General features: G+C 56.9%; 1 protein-coding gene across 1 annotated transcript in view; it reads left to right on the forward strand.

The window, feature by feature from the left end:
- The window catches only part of WWC3 (WWC family member 3), a gene marked incomplete at both ends in the record, with an annotated part of 72659 nt that extends 53514 nt beyond the window's left edge, over window positions 1–19145 (forward strand). Inside the window, 15 exons of the mRNA XM_084258032.1 lie at window positions 1492–1734; window positions 2274–2363; window positions 3361–3926; window positions 8621–8741; window positions 9500–9574; window positions 10110–10196; window positions 10954–11146; window positions 11705–11887; window positions 12261–12412; window positions 13022–13187; window positions 13558–13722; window positions 15305–15397; window positions 17078–17305; window positions 17688–17815; window positions 19079–19145. Coding sequence (XP_084114158.1) covers window positions 1492–1734; window positions 2274–2363; window positions 3361–3926; window positions 8621–8741; window positions 9500–9574; window positions 10110–10196; window positions 10954–11146; window positions 11705–11887; window positions 12261–12412; window positions 13022–13187; window positions 13558–13722; window positions 15305–15397; window positions 17078–17305; window positions 17688–17815; window positions 19079–19145 — 2557 coding nt within the window. The remainder of the gene's footprint in view (window positions 1–1491; window positions 1735–2273; window positions 2364–3360; window positions 3927–8620; window positions 8742–9499; window positions 9575–10109; window positions 10197–10953; window positions 11147–11704; window positions 11888–12260; window positions 12413–13021; window positions 13188–13557; window positions 13723–15304; window positions 15398–17077; window positions 17306–17687; window positions 17816–19078) is intronic.
- Between the last annotated feature and the right edge of the window lie 7416 nt (window positions 19146–26561).

Below are 26561 nucleotides of genomic sequence, written 5' to 3' on the forward strand. Positions count from 1 at the left end.
TTGTGTTGATCTATGGTGGAATGTTCCAGAAATTTCACTGGGTATGATGTCTGCTTGGGCGCTAACTTATTTATGGGTCTGCTTGGGCTTCAGTTATATGACTGCCATAAATTTTAATGACACTGATTAGTCATAGGTGGACACCTAAGCCCACTTGGATTCTTCACCCTGTTCAGCTGCCTCTGTTATTAGCTTTTTCAGTGACATGATTTGGCACCAATTTCCAACACATTTTCAGGAAATTAGTCTTAAGTTAGAGAAGAACTTGTCTAATAACGCTACTGACATTCAGCTGTTTTCTTTACCCTCTCGGGGACCTGGGCTGGAGGAAAATGTGTACATTAAGACTCACTTGTGCGCTCTTTCCATCACCCGGGTCTGATCGGTTTGGCACGGGAGGCCGTCTTCTCCGATCCTCCGGCCAGGCTGTCCCCGTGCTCGCTCTCGCGCGCGGAGGCCTGACTGGGTGCAGGGCTGGCCGATGGGCTTGAACCCGGGACCGGCTCCAGTTGCTTCACCATACCCACGGGAACGGCCTTGACACGGGTTCCAGAGTCTGGGCCTAGCAGGCGGGACACCAGCTTTGATCACTGGCAGGCGCCGTCAGGAGGGCACTCCCGCCATTCCCGTTTTAGTGGGGATCATCACCTCAGTGCCTAGTGGAAGCCCCCAAGAACCATGAGGCGCGAACCCCAGCCTCCAGATCAGGCCGGGCTGCCCAAGAGCAGGTCAAACTTGAGTAAACCTCAAAAGCACCTGGAAGGGGCTTATTAAACCTCAGATTGCTGACCCCATCCCCAGGGTGGGAGAGGGGAGAGCCTGATGTTTGCATTTGTAGCAAGCACCCAGGTGGTGATGAGGCCGCTGGTGCGGGACCCCCTGAGAACTACTCCCTCTGAGGCTATGGGGCTTACTGTCTGCCTGGCCTTCTGCCATCTCAGGGGAGACTCGGCATTCTGTGCGGGGCATGTATGCCAAAGTGTCCTCCACAGCACTGGGTTAGCATGAGTCTGGCATCGCTTATTTCTGCCCAGAAACAGATACGCAAGGCTTCTCTCTTCAGAAGCCCGTGCGGGACATGTTCCTCTTTTCTGAAGGTGGCCTTAGTCTGTGGCCTACAGGGAGGACAGGGCACAGGGAGGGTAGGGGCACCAGGAGCTTCGCCAAGCCCAACATAGCGTGAGCTAGCGATAGCACAAGGGGGAGCTGAGTTGGCACTTCCCCGTGCAGGGCAGACCGGTCAGACCCAGCACAGGGCATGGCTGTGGAGAGAGGGCGCCGCCTTTGAATGGAGCACGGTCACTGTCTTCCTGACTCACAGCCCTGGGGGCTGCGTGAGGCTTTGGGCACTCTGTGGCCTGGCGCATGGTGCCTTTATTCTGTGTCGCGTGAGCGTCCTGTCCTCCCAGCCCTGCCCCAGCATAGTGAGTCTCCAGAGGACGAGGGAAGAGGACTCTCGAAGTTCATGGGGTTTCTGTGTCTCTCTTGCAGAGTCTCGAATATCCAGCAGCAGCTGGCCCAGCTTGAGAGCGAGTCCTGGCCAGGCCTGGCCGAGGCTGACAGGGACCGGCTGCAGCTGGTCAAGGAGAAGGAGGCCCTGCTGCAGGACCTGCAGCTCATCGTCCAGCAGAGGCGGCCGCTGGAAGATGTGGCCCGGCTGGAGGAGGAGAGGCGGCGGCTGGAGGAGGAGATCCAGCGGGCCCGCGCCACCTCTGTGCAGGGCGCCACGGAGAGGTGCGCCGGTGTCCCCTCTCAGGCCAGGCAGGGCCCAGGTCTTTACAAGAACCAGTCCTATAGACTCGGCTGGTTTGATGACCCGAGCAAGAACCGCCTTTGTCTTTTCCGTCCTGGCTTTAGCTCCTGAGTCCTTCCCCTTGTGCATGGCCTTTCTGGATACACCGGGGCCATCTGCTGCTTCCCTTGACTGGGACGGGTTTGTGCTGTAGTGGGGGTTCCCCTTCCTGAGTGTTCAACATTGGGTTTCCCCTTCTTAACCTCACCGTGTCCTCACCCTTTTTGCCTTCACGTTTCCTCTCTCGTGTAGCTGCTTGTCTCAGCTTTTTCACCCACCATCTTGCCAGATAGGGAGGAACAGGTCCCCCTCCCAGCAAGACAAAAACGGGGCCAGCCTGGTGTTTGTGACCTGCAGATGCTTTTTAGAATTTAGTCATTCAAACCTACAGCAGTTTGGAGAATTTATGGTTGAATTTCTTGTCAGGAAAATCTACTCAATGTCATTGAAATCCACCAATGGACCATTTTCTTACCTACAGGATTCTTCTTCAGGAAAAAAGAAATTGTCTGCTTATGCAGCTGGAAGAAGCTACTCGCCTGACATCCTACCTCCAGTCCCAGCTAAGAAGGTGGGTCGCTTGAAAGGGGAAAACTACACTTAGTTACCAGAATTGAGAACCTACAGAGAATGCAAAAGTAGACCCGTTATATTTTTTTTTAAAGATTTATTTATTTATGCATACAAGAACTGGGGCACAGGCCAGAGGTGCAGGGGGTGAGAGGACTCACCAGAGACAGAGTGGGGAGCAAAACAGGCAGATCTACTGAAATCCACTGCTGAGGGGAGCAGCGGGGAGACAGAGAGGTCTGCAGCACCATGTGGGCAGCAACCTGGCCCGGGGATCGAACTCGTGCTGCAGGGGCTCGGATAGCATCATAGGCTGTGCCTTAACCCCTTGCGCCACCAGGGAGGCCCTGGACCCGTTGCATTTTTAAGATGAGCTGCTAATATGTGGCTCAAGGACTAAGAGAAGAACCAAATTTGACTTCAGAATAACAAGTCTCAAGTCCAGTGTATCCCTGAGTTTTGTAATTTATCTCACAGCTGCAGGGGTGTATATATCTGTGCACACATATGCACTTGTACATTATTTTTTTAAGGATATAGTTTTAAAATACGATTTAGATGCGCAACAAAAGCTCATGTTGTCAAGTCCTTTTTGTATTCTGAAGCATAATGTCCAAGGCTTTGTATGTATTATTTTCTCAGTTACTCCTCCCGAAAATGCTAGGAGGTAGGAACTACTTTTATTGGTACAGCCCCCAGTGGGAAAGCAAGAAACTCAGAGGAGGCAAATGATCTGACCAAGCCCACTCAGCTAGCTCTGACTTGAACTCAGGCGCGAGTCCTTCATGCCAACACTGCCCCCTACCAGCGGCCAAGCGAAACGAAGGAAAGAATTGAGCAGGTGCCTTCAGATGCTCCTGGCGTTAAGGACCCGCTCTGGCGGGTGGGGAAGAGGCTGGGTTTTGCCCCCCCCCCAGGGCAGTGCAGAAGCTCTGCTTTGCAGTGGAAATCGGGTCTCCGGGCTGCTCGTCTCAGGCCGTGGGCCGCTCTCGTTTCAGCCTGTCTGCCAGCACCCTGACCGTGTCCTCGGGGAGCAGCCGTGGGTCCCTGGCCTCCAGCCGGGGCTCGCTGACCTCCAGCCGGGGTTCCTTGAGCTCGGTCAGCTTCACCGACATCTACGGCCTTCCGCACTACGAGATGCCCGACCCTGAGTACAGCCCGCTTCTGCGCTTCGATCTCCTTCCCTTTGAAGCCCTGGGACGAGATACCTCCTTCCCAGATGCCCCGGGCCCCTCAGGCGTGCCCAAGCAAAGGCGCTCCCTAGACACGCCCCAGTCACTGGCATCCCTGTCCTCCCGCTCCTCCCTGTCCTCCCTTTCTCCCCCAAGCTCACCCCTGGACACGCCTTTCCTCCCGACCTCCCGCGAATCACCCTTCGCCCAGTCAGTGGACACTTTTGAGGTGCCAGGCTTGAGTGCCCTGGACAGACTGCGGGCTCAGGCCTCAATGTTGGGGGATGAAGACTCGCCGGGCACGATGTCCCTGCAGCTGCATGGACACCCTGGGGACGGGGATGGAGCTCGAGAGCGGGGACCTCCAGCGGCTGCTGCCCCAGCAGGTGCAAGTAAGTCTGGCAAAGTCTGGCTGCCTTGCTCGGGAAGGAAGGGCGAGCTCAGGGGAGAAGTCGCCCGTGATCTCAGGGAAGCCAGCTGGCCCTGAGGGACATGGCGGGTGACCCTGCAGGGAGGCTCACTGGGCACCCGGGCCTACCAGCAAAGTGTCTCTTGCAAGGGGCTGGCATGTTGTCAGGAGGCACTGAATTGTTGAAAAGGAGAGTGAGAACCACATGTGCTTTTGCATTCCGATGCCCATGGGGAGATCGCAGCCTCCGTGAGACCTCCGGGGCTGTGCCCAGGTGGCACAGTCTGTGGGGGTGCCCCAGACCGGTGCGCAGACTGCTGTCTGCTCGCGGCCCAGCAGACATCTCCACTTCCTTTGTCCCTGTGACTTCATGTCTTTCTCTTTGTCCCTGTAGGTTTTTTTTAAAGATTTATTTATTTATTTTTTAACAAGCACTGGGTACAGTCAGAAGCACGGGAGGGTGAGAGAATTCACCAGAGCCAGAGCAGGGAACAGAACAGGCAGATGTACTGAAATACACTGCTGAGGGGAGCAGCGGGTGCAGCAGGAGAGGTCTGTCACGCCATGTGGGACTCTCGCTGGCGGCCGGGTTTCGAGCCGGCACTGCAGAGGCTGCGGGCAGCTTTGCAGCCCAGCGCTCAACCGCTGCGCCACCAGGGAGGCCCTGTCCCTGTAGCTTTTAAGGGCGTGCAGTGTCAAATGTGGACACAGCGAGTAAGCGTGATTCCAAAAGCCATGCCAGAGAGCAGCAGCCATTTCTAGTGAACCCTGAGTTCTGCCAGCTGCAAATCGAGAAACAGGGAGCCACAGGGCCCTTCCTCCAGTCGGTGTTAATTTGGCCTCCTCTCAGGGTCTGCCAGGCTGTAGCCCGCGTGGAGAAGCAAACTGCGGCTCCGGGAACATCCCGTCCGAGGCTTGTCACAAGCAGGGTCCGCGCTCCCACTCACCTCTTCTTGACCTGTGTGCTTGTGAGCCGCGCCCCAGCGACAGGAGCCCCCGTGGGCTTTAGGGAGGGTCAAGAACAAGGTCTCACTCCCCAAGTTCATCCATTTAATTGACTTTGATTTGCATGGCACAAAGCGGGCCAGCGGTTGCGTTTAGGCGGACGCCCCATGTGTGCGGTGGTCTCAACCAGCGGTGTTTTCCCCTCGAGGGAAATGCGTGGAAACGTCTGGAGACATTTCCGGTTGTCACAGTGCAGAGGGCCGGCATCTAGCCAGTGAAGCCCAGGCCGCTCACCCTCCGCAGCTCCCTGGCCACCCAGCAGACGCGCCGCTGAGCAGAAAAGGCTGAGCGAAAACCAGGGTGGCGGGGCTGGAAAGCGCTTCGGACTCGCAGCTTGGGCGCCTGGGCTGTGTTCCCCGCCTCTCCGCGGGCGAGACCTGGGGGAGTCCCGGCCGGCTGCTCCGCCCTTGAGCAGGGTGACCTTTAGGGGCCCTGCCTTTCAGCAGCCTTCTGTTCCCCGTGAGTCTCTCCTGTCCAGCCACGCTGGCCGCATGTTCACATGAAACGTGGCCCCGCGCACAGCGTGTCCTCCCCAGGCAGCCCCTGGCGGGGCGGCGCCCGGGCCTCTGCTGTTCTCACCTGTTTGCAAACCCTCCCTTCGCACACGGGCGACCTTCTTTGCTTTGTTCTTCCTTCTAACCGCAGGCTCGGCGCTCCCTGTTTACTCCTTTCATTCAAGATGGAGAATAAGGACAGACCTGCGCGCCTGCTGCTCCTTTCGCTTCCTTTTCTCAGTGCCCTCGCCCCTCCACGCCAGCTTCTCTCTAAAGGCTGAGACATGAGTGACCGTCTCAGGAGGCGGAAAATCCACATGAAGCCCAAGGGGAAAGACGTGGTCAGAGGGGAAAGGGCTGACTTAACTTCCTACCCCGAGTCTTTCTTCCCTGCGCGGCCGGCAGTGCCTCAGCTCCCCAGAGGGCACCGTGTCCGCCGCGCGGCTTGCACGTGCTGCCCCCTGGTGGTAGGGCCGTGGGTGACACGGTCAGTGGGCTTGGGTCCTTCGCACACGGGGAAGAATGGGCTCCAGGAGTGGGTGCCGGTGGGTGCTCCCAGGGGCCTGGCTGGGGAAGCCAACTTGAGGCGGGGACACTGGGCGACTTCTTTCCCTTGATGTTGCTGGGAACGCCCAGGGCCACCCTTGCTTCAGATAATTGGCGAGATTCTTAGTTCCCATCCCGTCCCCGCCCTCCCCGGGATGCAGGGCCGCATAACTCCCTGGGGCCGGGCGGCTGGGAACCGTGGTCACGCTGGGCCACAGGCGAGTTGGAGGGAGATAACATTCAGAAGTGCCCCAGCCTAAAATTTCCCGAACTCAGGAATGATTCCTGCTACTGTGTTTTAAGTCAATCTCCGGACACAGACGGGGCTGGGGAGTGGGGAAATAGACGGAGCTTTAACATTTTTGACATTTTTACCACAGTTTTATCTTCCCTAGATTTTAAAAGCCGATTGTGTCACAATTGTGCAATCCTTTTCCATTTTCATTTCCCACTGGTCTTTGCTAATCTAAATCCACCAAACCTGAGACTTTGCTCCTCTGTTTATTGACATTTGTATTATATTAAGGCTGTTTAAAATTGTTGGCTTAAATTCTACAGTTTTTTCACTTTGTGCTTTTTTTTTTTATCTCTTTTTTCATGCGGCTCCACAGAGACGCTCACTGTAAGTGGTCTTGACTTCTTCACCTTGGGCTCAGGCTGCAGGACGTCTCTGTAGTGTGCATCAGTGCGGCCGGGGTGGTCGGGCAAAGGCCGAGGAGGGCCTGCATTAACGTGCTTGAGAGCTGCACCTCAGCGACGCTGCTCCATTTCCATCATCTTTATTATTTCAACATGAATGTTCACCATGGCCCCCTGAAGTTGTGTGAGGACTTCTCTAGAAGCTTTCAGTACTTACTCCTCTAGGTGTTTTCCCCGTAATGTAATGACCGGTTATTTCAGCACACAGGCGGCAGCCCCACCCACAATGTGAGGGTCCTATTTTCTTCAAGTTTGTCAAGCAGTGTCGATGTCCTGAGGGCTGTCTGTCTCTCTGTCTTTAATGATGGAAAGGTCAGAGATATTTTTGATGAACGTTTGCAAGAGTTTTTATTCCTGACTTCGCCAGCCTTGTCCCCAGGGTCATGGCGTTGCTGAGAACCCCGGGGGCAGGCGGCTGGGGGCTGGGGCGTGGGTGCTTCCCCTCCGGGGAGGCGCCCTGTGCGGCCCTGGATCCCCTCCATGAATACTACAGTGGCCAAGGCCTGATGGCTGAGGGTCGCTCCTTGGTTTCCTTCTCTCTTCACAGGCCTGCCCACGGCACGGGAGAGCAGTTTGTCGGGCTGCCCAAGGTGCTTAGGTCAGTCTCGGGGTGTCTCCTCCTTGAAGGGGCATGAGGCCAGGCTCAGGAGCTGGGTCGGAAGGAACATGGCTGGCAGTTTCATCTGCTGGGGAGCCATGCAGCAAACCGAGGGGTTCTCTCTGCCATTTGGAGCGCTTATTTTGGGCCCCTCCATGCTGTGGGGGTGCTGAGAAGGGCCGGACCTGGGAGGCCGGACCTTCAGTTTGAGAGTCCATGCCCCCGCCCCAGAATGAAGCCAGCGCCAGTCCCCGCCCGGGAGGGGCCGGGGGTCTCCGGGCTGGCAGCCCAGCCCTCGGGGAGGACAGCTGTGCTCTGTGCCCACCTTCTCCCTCCGCGTGTTGCGTGGGGCTGCTGTGTGGCAGGACAGAGAGGAGGCCGTTGGGGGCTTGACGTTTCAAGGGATGTATGCACGTCATACATTTCAGGGATGTATGCACGTCAAGCTTTCTGGTGTCTAGAGCTTAGATGGCTGAAGACCAAGCCAGAAAGACCCGGGGCCCACGGAGGTGATGGCAGGCGTGACAGTAGCAGGATCGGGCCGGTCGGGGCCTCCTGTTGGCGTTGTCCTAGCCAGGGCGCCTTCCACAGAAGCCGGCGCGGGGCTTCCCTGCTTTGCCAAGGGGACCTTGTCGCCGTGAGGAAGGTGCGGCTACAGTTAAAGTGTTAGAGGGAAGATCCCAGGGGCTCTCTGCGGCTCTTGCTTGAAATAAGCCTGGGATAAGCGTGAGCTGCCCTCAGCGAATGGCCACTTTCTAACACGGGAGAACATTCTGGAAGCGTACCCAGCCGCCAGCTGCTGGCAGACACGTGCTCAAGGGCAGGGTCGCTGCATTTTGTAGGGTTTATTTAGAGAATTAAAAAAAAAAGTCTTGTGGTAAAGCACAGTGGATGTTTGTCATATAAAATAGCAAACAGCCTACGAAGGAAAGGAGAAATACTCCTACCCACTGCTCCTACCCACTCCTACCCCAAATGCAGATTTGGGGTAATTCCCCCCCACTTTTGGTGGTGCGGCCATCTCAGAGTGCCTGGCAAAGGGACTTCCACCCGCATGTTAGGCTCAGAGAGCTCACGAAGGAGGTGAAAAGAGGTTTATGATGTTGACAACACTCTGAGACCCGCGAAGGGCGTGGCCGGGGGTCTGTGGCTTCCGTCTTTCGACAGTTAAGACGAAGCGAGCGCCGCGGAGTTCAGCGGACGCGCCTGCACGCCCGGCGTGACTCTGGACCGCACGGCCTGGCTGTGCTGTTCCTTCAGGCGTTCGTTTGCAGGCACAGCGGTTGCCAACCTCTCGTGGTGTGCCCTCCTGACCCTGGGGTCTCTCATTTGTAGCCGTGACTCTCCGAGAAGACGGCGCCAGCAGACTGGAGAGGAGAGCGCGCCGCGTCTCTGCCTGCCTGTCGGATTACTCGCTGGCCAGCGACAGCGGGGTGTTTGAGCCTCCCGCCAAGAGGTCAGAAACGGGTCTTACTCTTTCCTGCTCCCTCTGCGGGGTGACAGGGCACTGCTGGGCACACGAGGGAGGCCACTCTGACTTCTGTGGGGGGCGATTACATTGTTAGCTCTGGGGTGGGGTCTTCTCTGTAACTCCGGGAGGCTGGGCGGACCAGGAGCTGCTCCCGAGAACTCTCTGGCTTCTCAGTGGCATGTGAAGCTGATCCCATCCTGAGTCCCAGGAAGACTCCTTTCTCTCTGGCCTGCTGGAGGCCAAGCTGAGGCCGAGTGGAGGTAGAAAGGGAGCCTTGGTGTATGAGAGAGACCTGCTTTCTAGAAGGGACATCCACTAGAAAGAAACTTCTTCCTCCTGCCCTTCTTTTCCCAGCTGTAGGGGCCCCCCTCGCAGTGACAGACAGCTCCTGGGCTCCTGGGCTCCCGGGCTCTATTTTGAGTTCCCGTCACCGCAAGCAGTAACACGACATTTCACTCACGGCACCCTCTTTGCAATGTACTTCTGAACTTTGTCCGGAATGTCACATGTGCTTTGGAAAGGTCTACAAGGTTATTTCCTCAAAAAACAACAGATACCTGATGAGATTACGCCCCAGGCCCCAGCACCTGCCCTGCCTTCTGTCACTTAAGGAATTTATTTTTCACATGACACATTAATAAAGCTCTCTTCCCGGAGGAGCACCCCTCAATGCCAGCACGTGTTTGCCCAACACACAGCCGCCAGGTCCCTTTGGATGATGGGTGGCTTTCTGTTGTGTTCAGGAGTGAAGACGCAGAAGAGTCTGCACCAGTGGACGCCTTCATGAGCGAAGGGCCCCAGATCCACGTGGGATTTTTGTGAGTACAGCCACCTCCTCCCTGTGGCTCGTAAGGACACCCTGTAGCTGGGGCCTGCCCAGCAACTCCCACCTCTCTGTACAGGCCTAGTGGGCTGGGGCACTCCCAGCCGCTTCATCTGGCCTGGCTGAGGGGCCAGAGGTGGCAGGAAGGAGATACAAGGACAGGCAGCCCCAGTGCTGTCTTCCAACACAAGAGTCACAGCTGGGAACTGTCGCCTGCTGGAACTGGGGGAAATTCTCGCGCTTTCTGCACGAGCTGAGTATGTTGGCCACAATAGAGGTAGCTGGGCCCTTCCCGTTGGGCCCAGGTGTTTGTGAGGCGAGGCAGTTTCAACAGAGGCAGGGGCAGGGTCTCGTGCGTGGTGTGCTGGGCACTGCAGGTTGGGGAGCAGAGGTGCTGCCACGTCTCCAGACACAGCTCATGTGCCCTGGGTGGGCGAGACCTCGTCACCCTCAGGTTGGGGCGCTGCTGCAGTGGAACGAGGAGTCGCCACCGTGGATGCATCTGCCTTGACCTTGCCTTGCGTTTCTAGGCACGACTGCGCCGGGGAATGTCTGCTCGTGCACGTGCTGCAGCTGAAGCACTCCGCCCGCCTGCTGGTTCGAGAGGACTGCAAAATGTAAGCCCCTGCGCCCCGCCCAGACCTTCCCCGGAGAACGGCCACCGCGTGCTGGCCTCCTCGGGCTGGGCGGTTTGGGGAGGGAAAGAGACTGTCTTATTTTAGAACGTGAATTTACCATACACACCAGGAAACTTCTGTCTGAAATGTAAGGGAATGTCCGTTTTTAAGGGTTGAATTTGTCCTCTGAGGCAGAAGCTCTCCGAGTCTGGCTGGTCCCACGCTGCAGCCCAGCTATGGGTGCTATATTCGGCAGCCCTGGGGTTTCAAGTATCCGAGCCAGTGAGAGGCCGCACAGGCCTCTGGCTGTGATCCGGGCCTGTCTCAGGAAAGCAGTCTGATATGGGTGCCCGGCAGGGGCCAGGCAGTGACTGCTCTGTCCTGGTGAAGCCCAGGGTAGCTCCCTTTCACCAGGCTTAGAAGCAGGTGTGAAGGCCTGCGGAGCCCCCTGGTCTCAGGGCTGCGCTTGACCACGGCACTGGCTCCCCGACAGCGTGCTGGGCAGCGCTAACCATGGTTGGGGCATCTGGGGGGACGGGGCGGGACAGCCAGGCGGTCTTTCTCTCTGTGAATGGTTTCCCCCCAAATCTCCAGGGCATGGAAGTTCTTTGCCTGACTCTTACTTGAGGAAAGGGCTCTGCAGTTCTGCCAGTGGGCATCACAGAGGGGATCGGGGAAGCGGGTTCATGCTTTTGCTCTCGCGGATGCATCCATGCCTCACATCCCTCCCCCGGCTCCCTCCCCCCTCTGGTTCCAGACACATCCGTGTCTATCTGCCACCACTCGACTCCAGCACACCAAACACGTACTGCTCGAAGGCTCTGGAAGTCCACGCTCCTCTGGTATTTAATGAGGTGTTCAGAATCCCCGTGCATTCAAGCATGTCGGCCTTGACGTCGCTTCAGCTCTACGTGTGCTCGGTGAATCAGCAGCTGCAGGAAGAACTGCTGGTACAGCTCCTGCTCGCGCTGCCTCCGCCGCCCCTGCCCGCCTCCCGCCTTCCCTGGGCCGTTGGTCTGGCCTCTCTGCTCCCACCTTCTGCCCTCGCCCCCGTCTCTCCGTCCAGTCAGCCTTTCCCTCACCTTCCGCCTTCCCGCTGCTTAGAAGCTGTCCTGGGAAGCAGCGTCCGTGGGGACGGAGGGGGCTGGGAGAGCCAGCTGTCTGTCAAGCGGGAAAGCCGGGAGTTTCTGTGGCTGGAGAGAGAGCGGGTCGCGCCCCGACAGCGCCCTCTTCAGACGTTGCTGAGAACTGCCGACCTTCGCGCAGCTGGCGCTGCGGGGCAGAGGGGCGCTCATTTTGTGCCCGTTTGCCTTCTCGGCCTTTCTCACGGGGTTGACCAAGCAATCAGGGAGACACCTCCGTAGGATTCTTTGCAACTCTTTTCATTGTACTTCAGCCCCCGAAGAGCAGGGACACATTTGACGCCCCTCCTGGCTAGGGCAGAAGCTGACCTGGGTGGTTGTCAAGGTGACACCACTCCGTGCTGTTCTCTCTCTAACTCCCTGCAGGGCATCGCTCAGATTAATTTGGCCAACTATGACGTTTCGAATGAAATGCAGCTGCGGTGGTACTCAGTCCAGATGTTCACCAGCCCCGAGCTGCCCAGGGAGAGGGACAGCCAGCGCTCTGGGGACAGCGCGCCCCGGGACCCCGCGAGTCCCGCACACGGCCCCTGTGGCGCCGGGAAGACGGTGAGTGGCCCGGCTCGGGGAGCCCGCCCGCCGCCCTGCTTTCCTGACCTTGGCGCTGGCCTGCCCCGCGGAGATGGTCTCCAGGAGCGTAGGGTGGCCTGGCGGTCTTAGCATGTCGTGTAAATGGAGCGTCACGGGGGTGATAAACATGGGCGCAGCGACTGGACCGTTTGGAGGCGGCGGCTTTCGTGCCGGCGTGCTCGTGGTGGTGCATTTGAGCCCAGTGGCGGTGTTGTCAGTGGGGCGAGCGTGTCCCCATGGAAGAGCCATCGGGGCGCCGGCACCGCACGCCCCCCAGCCGTGCCCCGGGCTGACGCCGGGTGGTGCAGCCGTGGCAGGGGCGAGCGAGCTCGAGCGCGTGCTCCTTCCCCAGGACGCGGTGACGGCGCTGCTGGCGCGGACCACGGCGCAGCTGCAGGCGGTGGAGCGGGAGCTGGCGGAGGAGCGGGTGAGGCTGGAGCACGCCGAGGAGGAGATCCTGGAGCTGGAGCGCAAGGAGGAGCAGGCGGAGGCCGTGTCTGAGAGGTGGGGCCGCCTCGGTGGCGCCCGGGCAGACCTGGTGGCTCCGCTGGGGCGGGGGTCGGGGGGCGGCGGCAGTGGCCAGTTCAGATGCTGTTAGTATAGTCACGGGGCCGTGCCTCCGGCACCACAGTCAATCTTAGGGTGTTTTCTTCACACTAGAAAGAAACCCCATTAGCTGTCACCCCACCCCCTTCCCTCTGTCCCTGGCCGCGTGCCACCCAGCCATCTCTCTGCCTGCCTGTCCCGGCCGTGTCCCCTTCGGAGTCACACGCTGATCCAAGCGGCTGCTTGCGGAGCCCTTGGCCGGGGTGGCCCTGTCCACAGTGGAGACTGGCGCCCGGCCACCCGAGCATCAGTGCTGCCTCAGCCTCCCTGCAGACACAGGAACCTTGGGGTGGGGAGTCAGAGGTGGGCCCTTCAGCGGCTCCAGGGGGTGATAAAAGTGGACCCTCTTAACAAAAAGCTGTAGTGGTGTTCCGAGAAAACAGGCCTTTTACTCGATGACAAAGGTGGCTGTGCTCAGCCCTGCAGCAGACGGGCCTGGCTGCGCGGGGCCTGCTCGGTGCACCTTCTCCTGAGCCTCTCCTGGACTTTGACGATGTCCACCCTCAGGAGCTGGCAGGCCGACTCGGTGGACAGTGGCTGTAGCAGCTGCGCGCAGACCAGCCCCCCGCACCCGGATCCCTGCTGCAGTGGCGTCGACCTCCCCCACGGACATCCGCTTCCTGGCCCGGCCGACCCTTGCAGCCCCGAGAGACTCCAGCCTCCACCTCTGAAGGTGAGTGGAGAGGTTGGGGGACCGACGGGGCCCCTGGGGCTTTGCTGTGCACTGGGCGCTGCCCTGGAAGGAGGCACCAGCCCTTCCGGGAGCCGTGAGGAAACTGAGCGGAGACCGGAGCGATGCCCTGGTGTGCAGGAGGGGGACTGGGCCTCGGGCACGCTGGTGACCTGTGCCCACGGAGCGGTGTGGTGAGCGGCCATGGCTCACGCGCTGGCTAACAGCGGGCCGGGGAGAAGGGGCTGCATGGATGCGTGGCGCGCCAGCCAGTCAGAGCCCCCAAGGGGAGCGGTGACACAGAGGTGGCTGTTTCTGTGAAGCTGATGCTTGTGTTCGAGAGAAAGTCATGGTGATAGGAGCAACTCTCTAGGTTGACAAGGAAACCAACACAGAAGACCTCTTCCCCGGAGGAGTAGCCGGGGTGCTGAAGGAGCGGCCCGGCCGCAGGGCCCGCGGATCGCCCTTTGTGCGGAGCAGCACGATCGTCCGCTCGCAGACGTTCTCTCCTGGGGCACGAAGCCAGTACGTGTGCAGGGTGAGTGCAGCGCCTTTGCCGCCCGCCTGGTGCGCTCTCCCCCGACCCTTTGTTGTGTTTTACTTTTTACTAGTCACACTAAAAGACGTGTGTTCTCCCAAACCATAGCACTGAACGAGCTCTGGGCATGTGTGGCTGTGAACTCGGTCACACACGCGCACGCGCACACACAAACACACACACCCACACACCCGTGCACATCTGGCCCTGATTTCCTCCAGACTCTGCACAGTTCTCCCCCGACATTGAGTGTTGGACATGCACCTGCTGGTGGGGGTTATGTCCACATCAGTGTCAGGGAATGGCCGGTGGACACGGGCTGCCCTTACCCCAGCTGAGACTGGGCGACCCGGCACCTCTGAGTGGCTGGAAGTCCTGATGTTGGGTTCCCTGGGAGGACAGCACCTTGAAGATAGTGGACTTCAAGCTGATTGCCTGCCTGGCTGACCTGAGTCCCCAGCCCCTCCAGAGGTTAAGCTGATGACCCCCACCTCCACCCCCAGTTCATCACACTGTTAGCAGAGACTGTGGGGCCTGGTCCAAGGTCCTCAGGTAAACAGAGACACTTATGCAGGACATTCTACGGGTGTACAGGTCCCTCCAGGGAACTGGGCCCAGGCCCCAACCTTCCTTGGGCCAATGGTGGCTCTTCTGTGACAGCAGGGCCTGTGGCCTGGGTGGCCCCAACTGCCCCCTGCCATGTTGGCGAGGCTGTGATCCGCTCACTCCCTCCAGCCATGTCTGGAGGGCAGCTGCCTAGGCCAGGCCCCAGGCCTGGTGGCAGGGGGTGCTGTATCGAAGGCCATCCTCATGTCTTTTCCTTATTCTAGACTCTTGTCAAACCACCACAGAGCTGGCTCATGGCTGTTTACTTAGGTGGATGGGGTGACAAAGGAGGAAATCCCCAAGAAAGGTGTCCCCCACCCTGAGCTGACTCAGCACCCTGCATGAAGTGGGCCTTGATTGGGGATGTCTTCAGAGATCCCCTTGTTTTTACATGTTTGTAATAGGGTGCTGTGACTGGCTTGGAAAATAAGGCCCTGCAGGCCAGGACTTTGGTATTCACACAGATACACATAGATCCTGAAACAAGACCCCGCCGCCACGGAGAAGGCCTGTTCACTTTCCGTTGGAAAAGCAGACCTTATCCTTGACCTTGGTGGTGATGGTATGTCCTGCCACCAGGAACGAGTTCTTTGGTGGAAAGCCATTTTTTCTGGCCCAAGCCAGAAATGCAGCAAGACGATGATGGAGGACAGCAAAGGCGCCGAAGCTGCGCTGGCTGTGGGGAGTGTCGTGCGCTCTGTCCAGACAGCTGGTGTTGACGGGGACAGCGCTTTTGTTAACTCGATTAGCTGGAAGCTTCATGTGGTGTGGGTGAGGGCCATGAGGGCGGGTCTTGCTGTTTCAGTTTGTCTTTCGTTTTACTTGAAACTCTCGTGTGGGCTTAGTTGTAACTGGTGAAAGCACCGCAGGTCTTAAGTGACGGCGAGCAGCGATGGAATCCTGCGGCTCAGAGCCCAGGCTCAGCCGACGTGAGCGCCTCAGAACACGTTTGTGAACATCATTCTTTTTGATGCAGCTCTATCGTAGCGACAGCGACAGTTCCACGCTGCCCCGGAAGTCCCCCTTCATCCGGAATACTCTGGAAAGACGAACGCTTCGCTACAAGCAGGTGTGTGCCGCGTAAACTAATAATCTGTCCTTACCCTGGGAGCTATGTTTAGAAGCCTTCAAAAGCAGTCTTTTAGGTAATATTAAAGGTAATATATTTATTTCTTTACTGAAATGTGATTTTTGAAAGTGGCTATGTCATAATATTACGGATATTTCTTGAATTTAAGATATGATTTAAGAGAGCTCATTACATTGAGTATTTTACATACTGCATATTAGGAAACACTCAACTCTTCTCTATAAAAGCGTCTTTTTCCTTCTTGGCTGGAGCGTGCAGAGTTCGGGAGATGGGGCTTTGCCCACACCGCACAAGCTCCTATGTAGGGCTGGTCTGGGGTCTTCCTTCCCCTCAACCACCAGGATTTCTGTCCACATCACATCAGTGGTACAGCTCTGCTGCGCTTTCCAAGCATGAACCCTCTTGAAGGATCATCGCAAAGCCCCTGGACGCATGAGGTGGTTGTGTGTAGCGCAGCCACTGGCAGCGCCAGCCGGACACGCGGGACTCGGCCTCGCCCGTATTTCCCAGCAGCAACGCTGTTGGCATTGGGGGCCGATGGCTCTGCTGCGGGGTCACCCTGGGCACTGGGACGTTGAGCAGCATCCCCGGCCTCTACCTCCCAGATGCCAGTAGCAACCCCCTGCCGTTGTGACGACCAAGAATGTCTCCAGACACGGCCAGAGGTCCCCAGCGGGCCAGGCCAGCCTGGGTGCAGAGCCGCTGAGCTCCGCTGTGAATTCAGCAGTGCTTTGAAATGAACTTGCCGTTTTTAGAATACATCATATTTGCACTTAGAGTCCGTATATGTGTAAAATACTGTGTGTGTAAAAAGCAGTGACCTGCCCACCGCTCACTGCTGTGAGCTCGCGGAGTCATGATTTTTGTGGCCGTGACCCCGTCCAGGCCGTTCCCGTCAGCTGGAGCGCTGCTCTCGGCACCACATCCGAGCGCTCTTCTCTTAGACTGCCTGGAGGCTTTTACGGGGAGCAGTCTTGGCGTGTGCGTGCATGTCCACACGTGTGCTGCCTGGGTGTGTAGATGCAAGTTTTTAAACAGAAAACACTTACGGTTTATGACATGCTTTGCCCCTGAGTGGGTTAGTAAGATTTTTCCATGTCAATTTTTTTTTTCAACTTTTTACAATGGCTGCATTTTTTGCTGGCCATGGCATTTATTTAATCACCTTCCTCTTGTTATGTATCTAGTGATCTCATTTGGATCACTCCCACGTGTCATCAGTTACGCCTCTCAAACACAAGACACAGAGGAATTGCAGAACCGAAGGAAACGTGCATCTCTTTTGCCTTTTGATAGACATGGCCAAGTAGTCCTTCAGAGGGATGCCTGCTTTTGATCCCACTAGCCCCATAACAGAGCAGCTATTTCTCCACACTGTCGCTGACCCATAGGTTATCATCAAAGAAAACAGCTGACTGTCAGTAATGATACTGAACTGCTGATTTCAGTCAGTCTGGCCCAAATCTATGGTTTGGTTTTCCCTCCCTTCCTCCCTCCCTCCCTCCCTCCCCCCCTCCCTTCCCTTTCTCATTGTGCTATACAATAACTGGGCTTTGCCTGTCTTCTGCTGATATTGAAGAACCTTCTAGAAGGCCGTGCTTGCTGGCCGCCTGGTGCCGACCCGCTGGCCTGCATGCTGATGACTGTCGTCTCCTGCAGTCCTGCAGGTCCTCCCTGGCCGAGCTCATGGCCCGCACCTCCCTGGACCTGGAGCTGGATCTCCAGGCGTCAAGGACTCGGCAGCGGCAGCTGAACGAGGAGCTGTGTGCCTTGCGCGAGCTGCGGCAGCGGCTGGAGGATGCCCAGCTGCGCGGCCAGACCGACTTCCCGCATTGGGTGCTGCGGGACGAGCGCTTCCGCAGTCTGCTGAAGGAGGCAGAGAGGCAGGTAGGAGGCCAGGGCCTGCTGCCAGGTCCTCTGGCGGCCTGAGTTCTGCCTGGCCTCGGCCCACCGCCCTTGGCTCCAGTGGTACTGGGGCCGCTGAGACAGCAGTTCAGCTGGCAAAAGGGGCATTTCAGCCACCCCGTGCGCCCCAGGAGCCGGCCCTCTCCCTCGCGGCGGGGGTGGCACCAGCATACATCTGGAAACCCGGCCGCTTGAGGGAGGGTCCCTGGCCCTCCTGCCGGCAGGCCCACTGGCCACTCGGCGCTGGAGCGCCTGTGCACATGCCTGGGGGAGGGGAGGGGACCCCAGCACCGGGTTTGGCTTCACCCATCCCTCCTTAAAACTAGAAGTAAAGCATCTCGTTCCCCCACGGTTGCCGTTCCAGACAAGACAGACCAAACTTGACTTCCACCAAGAGCAGGCAGCTGAGAAGATGCTGAAGAAGGCCTCCAAAGGCATCTGCCAGCTGCGCGGGCAGAACCACAAGGAGCACGTGCACGTGCAGACCTTCAGGTGGGGGCCGCGGCCGCGCAGCACAGCGCCCTCCTGCCCGCTGTCCGCTCCCGCTTCCTGCGGCCCTGCGAGGGGCCGTGTTTCTTCTGATCGTTGTCGGAAGGCAACGGTTTTGTTCGTGCCACTTGCGTTTTATCATGTGGGTTCAGTTTTACACTTAGCGTTTGAAAAGTTCAAATATCCCGCGTTGCCGCCATCTTACCTTTTTGGCTGGCATGCCCACCTCCTAGATAGAATTTCCACAGCTGTTTTATAAGCTGCTTCCTTCCAGCCACTCACTGTTGTAAACGATGCTGATCGACACACAGATACGCACACATACGTGCCGCCTTTGTCTTTTTCACTGAAGCCTAATACATGGCAGGCAAGGGCGCGCATCCTATATGTGATACAGCCCAGTGGATTATCACAAACCGCATGACAAGAACCCAGCATGAGCAGCACCCCAAGATCCCCCACACCAGAGTAACCACTGTCTTGAATTTCACTAGCATAGGTTTGCTTTCCCTGTTCTTGTTGTTTATAAGCGGAGAAGCGCATGGTTTTATCTGTATTTTTTTAATATCTATATTCTTTCATGTCTGACTTTTTCAAAAATTGAGGTGAAAACCACATAGCAGAAGCAAACCGTTTCAAGGGGGCAACTCGATGGCATTTAGTACGGTCACCAGGCACCTGCCCCTCCGTTCAGTTCAAACCATGTCCACCGCCCCAGCAGGAAACCCCGCACCTGAGCGCTCCCTCCCCGCCCGCCCTTCCCTCCCCAGCCCCGGCAGCCACCACTCCGCTTTCTGTCTCTGGGCCTTTCCTGTCAGCGCGTCTGGTCTCACACCTCACGTTGTAGCGTGTCTTGGAACTTCATTCCTTTTTATGGAGGGTAATCCGTGCCTGGCTTCTAATTTTTGCGTGCCCTGAATTTTTACATCTCTACCATAAAGGGCATAAAAATCTACAACTAATGTCCTTCATTTATGATTTGAAAGTCTCCCACGTGTGTAGTTTTCCCTTCCTTCATTTACTAATAAAGCGAATATTTACTTCACACCAGGCACCGTAGCAGGCCCTGGCGGCAAACAAACGCTTGCCCTCCTGGGACTTTGTCACGTCTGTTAACATTAGAGAATCTGTAAACAAACAGGTGTGTCGTCGGGGACTTGGGTTCAGTTTCTTTATGAGTAAGAAAAGCTATCATTGCCCCTAGAGCCGTCTGTCGGCCTTCGGGGATCAAGATCAGCCTCTAACCTGTCTTCTCTCCAATCCCAGGGAGAAGATAGCATTTTTCACCAGACCAAGGATTAACGTACCTCCTCTGCCCGCCGACGACGTTTGACCCAGTGCTTTGTCATGAAGTATTTATCTGCCCGTGTCATTTTCATGAAGTCCTTAGATTAGTTACATTTGCCTTTAAAATATTTGTGCAAAGCTATTAATATACACATTTTGTAAAAATCAAAACAAACACATGTATCTACACATATATATTTTATAATAGTGACGACAACAGGGCGCGGTTCTTCCTTGTTGTGAAATTGGCATCTCTGAAGACAGGTTATTTTATAAAAGATCAGCTATCATGTTAAGAGTGTACAGTTTTTACACTGTTTTATTTGACTTAAAGGCTGGAAGACAGAAACGAAGTGAGTTCAGGCAAATTCACTGTATTGTAATTTATTTATAGTACTTTTTTTTCCTTGAAGGAAAATACTGACTTTAAGATGTATTTTGAGACTGAATGTTGCTCTTCAGGACTTGTCACGAAGTAGAATGGAACTCTGGGGCGCTTTAGTTTCTGACACCGGAAACGCAACACTATGTGCTGAGTTCGTCACTGTATCTGTCTCGTGAGCGCATGTGTGTGTGCACTGAACACTTACGCGCCGTGTCCCGTTCAGACACCCGCGGCGGCGGCCCACGCGCCCCGGCGCAGGCCCGAGCCGGCCCCCTGCGCGCCGAGCGCCCCACGCTCGGGTCCCGCCGCTTCCCGGGCCCCGAGGCCGCAGAGCCCCGGCGTCCGGGTCGCTCCTGCCTGGCCTGTGGCTGTCCACACTGCCCCCCTGAGCGGACCGCAGGCGGCCCCCCCTTCCAGCCCGCCCGTGTGATCAGGGTGGCGGGACGGTGGGGTGCTCCGGCTCGGTCACACAGGCGCGGGAGAAGAGCCGGGCGAGCGCGCCAGTGAGTCGGCGCCCCCCGACCCCAGAGCAGCCCCCGCACAGGCAGGCTGACCCCTGAAATGCTTTCTGGTGGAGGGAAGCGGGTGTGGGCCCCTAGAATTACCCAGCCCGCCACTTACAGGAGAGGATTTGATTGCAATCGATAGCCCCTCATCCTGGAGTCTACCCAACATTTCTCAAGAAATCGTAGAACTAGCTCTGAAATTTTTTATGTAACAAAAATAAATCATTATGCTCTTAAAATGCCAAATGATATAAATATTTTGCCTAATACCTATTTATTTGATGTGAAATGCACTCTCCTTCCTGGCGCCCGGGAGGTGGGCCTCGTGAAATGTACAAGAAGCAGAACTCCTGCCTCGCCGCTCTGCCCCTCCCTCGGAAACGCCCCGTAATCAGCATCTCTGTCCGCCTTCGTCTGGCATCCCGCCCCTCGCGCAGCTCCCCTTCCCTTTTACTTTTATTGAAAATGAATTTTGTAAAAGCGTTTCGTTGCCGTGGACAACGGCTCTTGTCGGTGGTGGTAGGACCGAGCACTGCTTTCGCGAGGTCGTCTATGTATTTCTGCTTCTAGCTCATCTTTTTTGCTTGTATTTTTCATGGCCAAATTCTCTGTATACACCCCACAACAGAGGCCGAGCCCCAAACCGCGGGTCCTCGCCAGCGCTGCCCACTGGGGCTCAGGCCTGCCGGCCGCCCTGCACATGCTGCTGGGCGCTTGATGACAGCTGCCGAGGCCGCTCCGTAGGCGCTTGGGGGTGGGGAAGGGGGCATTTTTCTGCCAGCCCCTGTTAGGTAGCAGTGTGGGGGAACCCCGTGTGCCGATCCTCCACGCCCTCAAACAAGGCCTTTCCAATCCATCCACTGCCGGGCGTGTGCAGGCCGCCTTTGGACACGCGGGGTTCCCCCACCGCAGGGTTCAGACCCAAGCGCCCGCCCTGGCCCTGCCAGACACAGACCCAGCCCCTGCTCTGGTCTGAGGCCGGAGCCCCTGTCCTCGCCTCGCTGGGCCGCTCTGCCGCCCCTTGGCGGGTCTGCTGCACCCCTGACCCGAGGGCCAGGACGGGGCGAGCGCCGGGTCAGCGGGACCGCCCGCGGGCAGGACACGCGGCTCCTCCTCGGCTTCCAGCCCTGACTTCCAACTGCCCTGTCGCCAAGGGGCTGGTCCTGCGCCCACGTGAGACACTGCGGGGCCCGCCGGCGCCTCTGGCCAGGAGCAGCCCGACTTCGCCTCTGGCCTCCGGAGGACCGCGGGTCCCCGCTGCCGTCTCGGCCGCTTCGAATCACGAGTCACCGCGGACCGAAGGCGCCTTCTGTTGGGGGAGAACCTGCCGGCAGTATTCATCTCCGTCTCCTCCGTCTCGTCGCTGTCCTCAAGTTGTGTCATGTGTACTGTTGGTCATGTCTGCTAGAAAATTAAACTAACCTACCTGAAGACAGTGGAAATGTGTGATTTTTAAAATGTTGACTCACAGAGACGGCGCAGCTAGAGGGGATGTCGTTCCGGCAACGTGAACGTCGAGGCAGGAAAGTGGGAAGGGCGAGAGGCGCGCGTGTCCGCCCTGGCCGAGCGCGTTCGGGCTACATCTCTACCTCCCTCCCCTCCCGTCTGGCGGAAGGAATCCCACACAGCCTGTCACTTCAGCTGCGAATCTCTCTGCTGAGAAGAGACGCGCGTGCAGCTTCGTGTCCAGTAGCTCCCTAGCGCCCTTCAGGACCAGCTCACCTTGCCGGTGGTCTGAGTCACCCAAATTTTTTAATTAAATGTAACCCAAATATCCAATTACTGGGATTTTTGTGTGTGCCTTTTTGGGATAACAGCTTTCTTGCAATATAATTCACATAAAATTCAGTCGTTTCTTAGTCCAAGTTGTACACATGTCGCCATAATTATTGTTCAGAATATTTTCATCAGCACCCCAAAAAGAGGTTGCCTCCCCACTGCCCCCTCCCCCCAGCCCCTGGCCACCACTTACCTACTTTCTAGAGATCGGCTTCTTGGGGACATTTTTCGTAAATGGAGCCCCGCGTGGCCTTTTCTGTCTGGCCTCCTCGCGTGAGGGCCTCCCGCCCCGTGGCACAGAGCCAGCCGGGCTTCGTTTCTTTCTCCGCTCACCATCCATAGTTGATGGACTTGGGGTGGCTCCTGCTCTTGGGTTCTGAAGACGCCGCCGTGACCAGCTGCTTGCAGGCGAGGCTGTGGCCCTGTGTGTTCGTTTCTCTTAGGGCTGTACCTGACAGTGGAATGACGGGGTGAGCGGGGAGCTATGGCTAACCTTGTGAGGAGCCCCCGGACTTTTCCAGACAGTGGTGTGCCCCACTTGACATCCTCCCCGGTGGTGCACGAGACATTCAGCTCCATGCCCCGGCCAGCACTTGCGCGTAGTTCTGATGGCGCCACCCCAGCGGGGTGAGGGAGCGCGTCACTGTAGTCAGGTCTGTTTTTAATCTACAGGACCTGCCGTCCCCACCCTGCACACGCACACTCCCTTGTAGGTTGTTGGAAAAATAAGGTACACAGCTGCCTTCTCCCCGATGGATAAATTACAGTGCCCCCTAAACACACTCGTCCAGCTTTTTTCATTTCAAGACACAGTATGTCCTTGTTTGAGGGCGTGGGAAACTGTCACTTGAAGCAAAACAACATATATTGAAACCAGGCCCTTGCATGACGGCCAGAATTGGTTTTTCTCATCACCAGTATAACCAAGCGATGCTATTGGGGGCCTACTGTGTGTATCTCAGAGATCATCAAGATCTGTATTGACTGCTGTGACAAACAAGTGGCTTTTTTCTCAGTTCTAGAAGCCTCAAATCTGAATCCAGGAGTGCGTGGTGCTGTGCTCCCTCCTCGCGCTCCAGGGGTGAATCCTGCCCACTTCTTGGAGCCTTGGGGTTGCCTGCGATCCTTGGCATGCCCAGGTCTGGGGCGCCACCCCTGTCCCCATCTTCACGGCATCCTGTCTGTATCTGGTGGGTTTAGGTCTCACTCATGACCAAGGACCCCCCCCATCTTGCGAGCCCTAACGTAACTAGCTCGGCAAAGTCTATTTTCTGAGCCCGGTTCCATGCAAGGCTCCGGGTGCAGTTCTCTGCTGGAGAGCCACCGCTCAGCCCAGCCCAGCCGCCCCACGCCACGGCCCCCCAGGCAAAATACACCCCCACGCCTCCCCCCAGGGCAGTCCTGCTTCCCCTCCCCCAGGCCCACTGCCGGCGTAGATGTGCGGGGTTCGGGTTCGCACCAGCTGCTGCTGTTTCCCTCTCCTGCTGGTCAACAATGCGGGAGCAGTGAACCCCCCTGCAGACATCATGTTTTTGCCAGGGTTTCTGTGGGCTACACCCCAGAAGTGGGGGCCTCCGGGTCAGAGCCCATGGGACTGGGTGTCGCCACAGTCTCTCGGGGGAGACTCTGGTGTCCTCGCCAGCCACCCCGGCAAGAGCGTCCCGCTGGGGGTCCGCGGAGGAGCCCCTCGGGTTTTGCTGCTGGAGGAGGCCGCTTCAGTTATGGGCGCTCGATGGTTTGTGATCAAGTCTCCCGGGCCGGCCCGCCTTTCGTGTTCAGTGTTTTCCTGCCTATTCTTGCTCGTTTGCTCCTATTGGTAAGAACCGTCCTGGCTCCAGGGAACGACGGCGTCCCCCCGGGCTGCGGTACTCTGCGAGCAGGCCGAGCTGGCGCCCGCCGCTGCTGGAGCCTCTTCCCCTCGAATGCGTTTCCATCCCTGCAAGCCTCGTTCGGTGTCCTTCGGCAGTGCGTCCCCGTCTCTCTTCTACTCTGGATATTTCTTACAGGTTTTGCTGATTTTCTCTCTTCCCATAAAGACAGAAAATAAAGATAAACGCACGCCCCTCCACGCTGCAGAGCTCTTGTCCAGACTGCAGTGAAAAAGCCAGTGCTTCTGCCTGCGGTGAAAGGTTGGCTTTAGTGCGTTTCTCCCCCACACACACATACACACACATTCTCCCTCAATGTCGCACACACACTGCCAATGTGAAGGATGAATCCATCAATTTCTTTTTTCTTGAGTGTTTTTAGCACGAAAGCGTATTTGATTTTTTCCAGATTTCTCCGTCTACTGAGGTGACCATGTGATTTTCTGGTGTAGCCCTCAAACACACTTGGTCATAGGACGGATTTCCTTAAGAGACCCCTCCCTTTGCTTGAGGAAGGTAAACTTTTTAGATGTATTTATTTATGCACACAAGAGCTGGGGTACAGGCCAGAGTTGTGGGGGGGTGAGAGGATTCACCAGAGACAGAGTGAAGAACAGAACAGGTGGATTGACTGAAATACACTGCTGAGGGGAGCAGCGGGCATGTCAGGAGAGGTCTGCTGCGCCATGTGGGTTGCTCCCTGGCCCACTGGGGATTCGGATGGCTTCATAGTGCGATGCTTAACCCCTTGCGCCACCAGGGAGGTCCGAGGAAGGTAAACTTTTGCTGGTGACCTAGAGATGTGAATGTGCTGTAGGGGTGGTTTGCTGGTATTTTATGATTTTTGCATCAATTGTAATTATTTTTTAGTGTAGTCTGCCAGGTCCAGGCTCAGCGCCATTCTCCATCAAACCAGCCTGCAGTTTTTTGTCTTTTCCTTGACTTGGGAGGGTAAGTCTGGGAGAATTCTTCTGTGAAACCACCTAAACCACCTGTGTGTGCTGCCTGCCTGTTTATGCAGGGGGTTCTTTTTTTTTTTTTTTTTTTTTTAGATTTATTTTATTTATACAAGACCTGGGGTGTAGGCCGGAGGTGTGTGTGTGTGCATGGGAGGAGGGTGGTGAGAGGATTCACCAGAGACAGAGCGGGGAGCAGAACAGGCAGACTGACTGAAATCCACTGCTGAGGGGAGCAGCGGGGAGACAGGAGAGGTCTGCTGCGCCCTGTGGGTCACCTCCCTGGCTGGGGATCAAACTCAGGCTGTTGCGGTGATAGTGCTGAGCCTTCACCCCTAGGCCACCCGGGAGGCCCCATGCCACATTTTGAAATGAAGCAGGCTGTTGTTTTGCTGACCTGCATGTTGGGTAAGTCATTTGCAACAAGCCAGGGATTTCAGTCCGCAGTCCCCATAGGTAGGTTTATTACATGGGTTGACAAAGTCGTGCAAGTAGATTTGGTCCCCAAGGCTTTATATATATTTGTGTGTGTGTGTGTGTGTGTGTGATTGTAGAGTCTTTATTAACTTTTTCCACTTGCCTTAAAATACAGGAGGTTATTTTGATAGGCGGATAGAGGGCGGCGCCTTTCCCAGGCTCTGCTTTTCCCAGCTCTCTCCCGCAGGCCTCGCTCCGCCCTCTGGCGGTGGACGCTGTTACTCCCACTACTGCTTGGTGCCCGGAAGGGAAAATGGCGGCTGGCAAAATAGCAGGCAGTGGCGGGGCCGCCCTGGTGGCGCAGGGGTTCCATCTCAGCGCTGTCAAGCGATCGCCAGCCGCAGCGGCCTGAGTTCGACCCACCTGCCGCAGCCGACCTCTCCTGTCTAGTCCGCTGCTCCCCTCAGGAGTGTATTTTAGCAGATCCACCTCTTCTGCTCCCCACTCTGTCTCCAGTGAATCCTCTCACCGCCCTCCTCCTCTTCCCCCCACCTCTGCCCTGCACCCCAGTTCTTGTATGCATAAATTCATAAAATAAATCTTTCAAAAACTAGCAGCCCGTGATAATGTTACATGGTCACTAACACTTGAAGATGGTGTATGATAAAAGGCTCTAACGTTTGCTTGAGAACATTTGGAGACCTTTTGTTTCTGGTGTAACATTGTATCGCAGTGACAAAGCTAACTTTTCAAAGAGGAAAAGCCAGCTCCCCTCTCTGCCTGTAGGCCTTGGGGTGGGGGAACGTGGGGGAAGGTGGTGAATGTGAGCAAATGATTTGGGTGTAACTTGGCAAGTGCTACCTAGACGATCCAAGGGTGAGAAGCCAGGGCTTGGGCAGAGGACACAGCCTGACCACAGGCGCCCCAGCACAGGACACTGCAGTCAGGGAGACTGCAATGTGGGGGCACAACGGGCCTGCCCCACCCCTGTTGACAGGCTGCTGCCAGAAGCTCTCCGTGTGCAGGAGAGGACTGTGCTCTGCACGCTCCTATTTGCTGCCTTAGTGCCGGGGCGCTAAATCTGTGTCGTTATTATGTAATATGTTCCCACTTCTATGCAAACGAGTCAGAAAGGGTCCCGGGACAAGGACAGTGAGGAATCAAGGACAATAATTCTGCGGGTTCCCACAGGCTGCTGAACAGACGCCAAAAGCCTGGTGACTCCAGGTCCCCACACTTGCTGCCATCCATTTCCTTGGCTCTTTGTTTCTTGCTTTTTTCTCGGTTTTGGTTTTGTTTTGTTTTGTTTTTTACTATTTCTGAGCTGTCTTTCCACAGCATGGGAGAAAAGGGAGTTGCAGCCCGAAGGAAGGGAGTCACGGGCCTTGAGACCAGGCCAGCTGAGACCGGAGCTGCGGGCACACGGCGTCCCGGAGATGCTCACCTTGAAGGTGGCCACGAGCCCTGCAGGCCGGAGCTGCCGCCGACCGCAGCAACCATGGACCCCAGCCAAGGGCAGTGGCTTGCTTTCTCAGCCAGGAAAGCTAATTC

This window comes from Talpa europaea (assembly GCF_964194135.1).
Source record: "Talpa europaea genome assembly, chromosome: X".
NCBI lineage: Eukaryota > Metazoa > Chordata > Mammalia > Eulipotyphla > Talpidae > Talpa > Talpa europaea.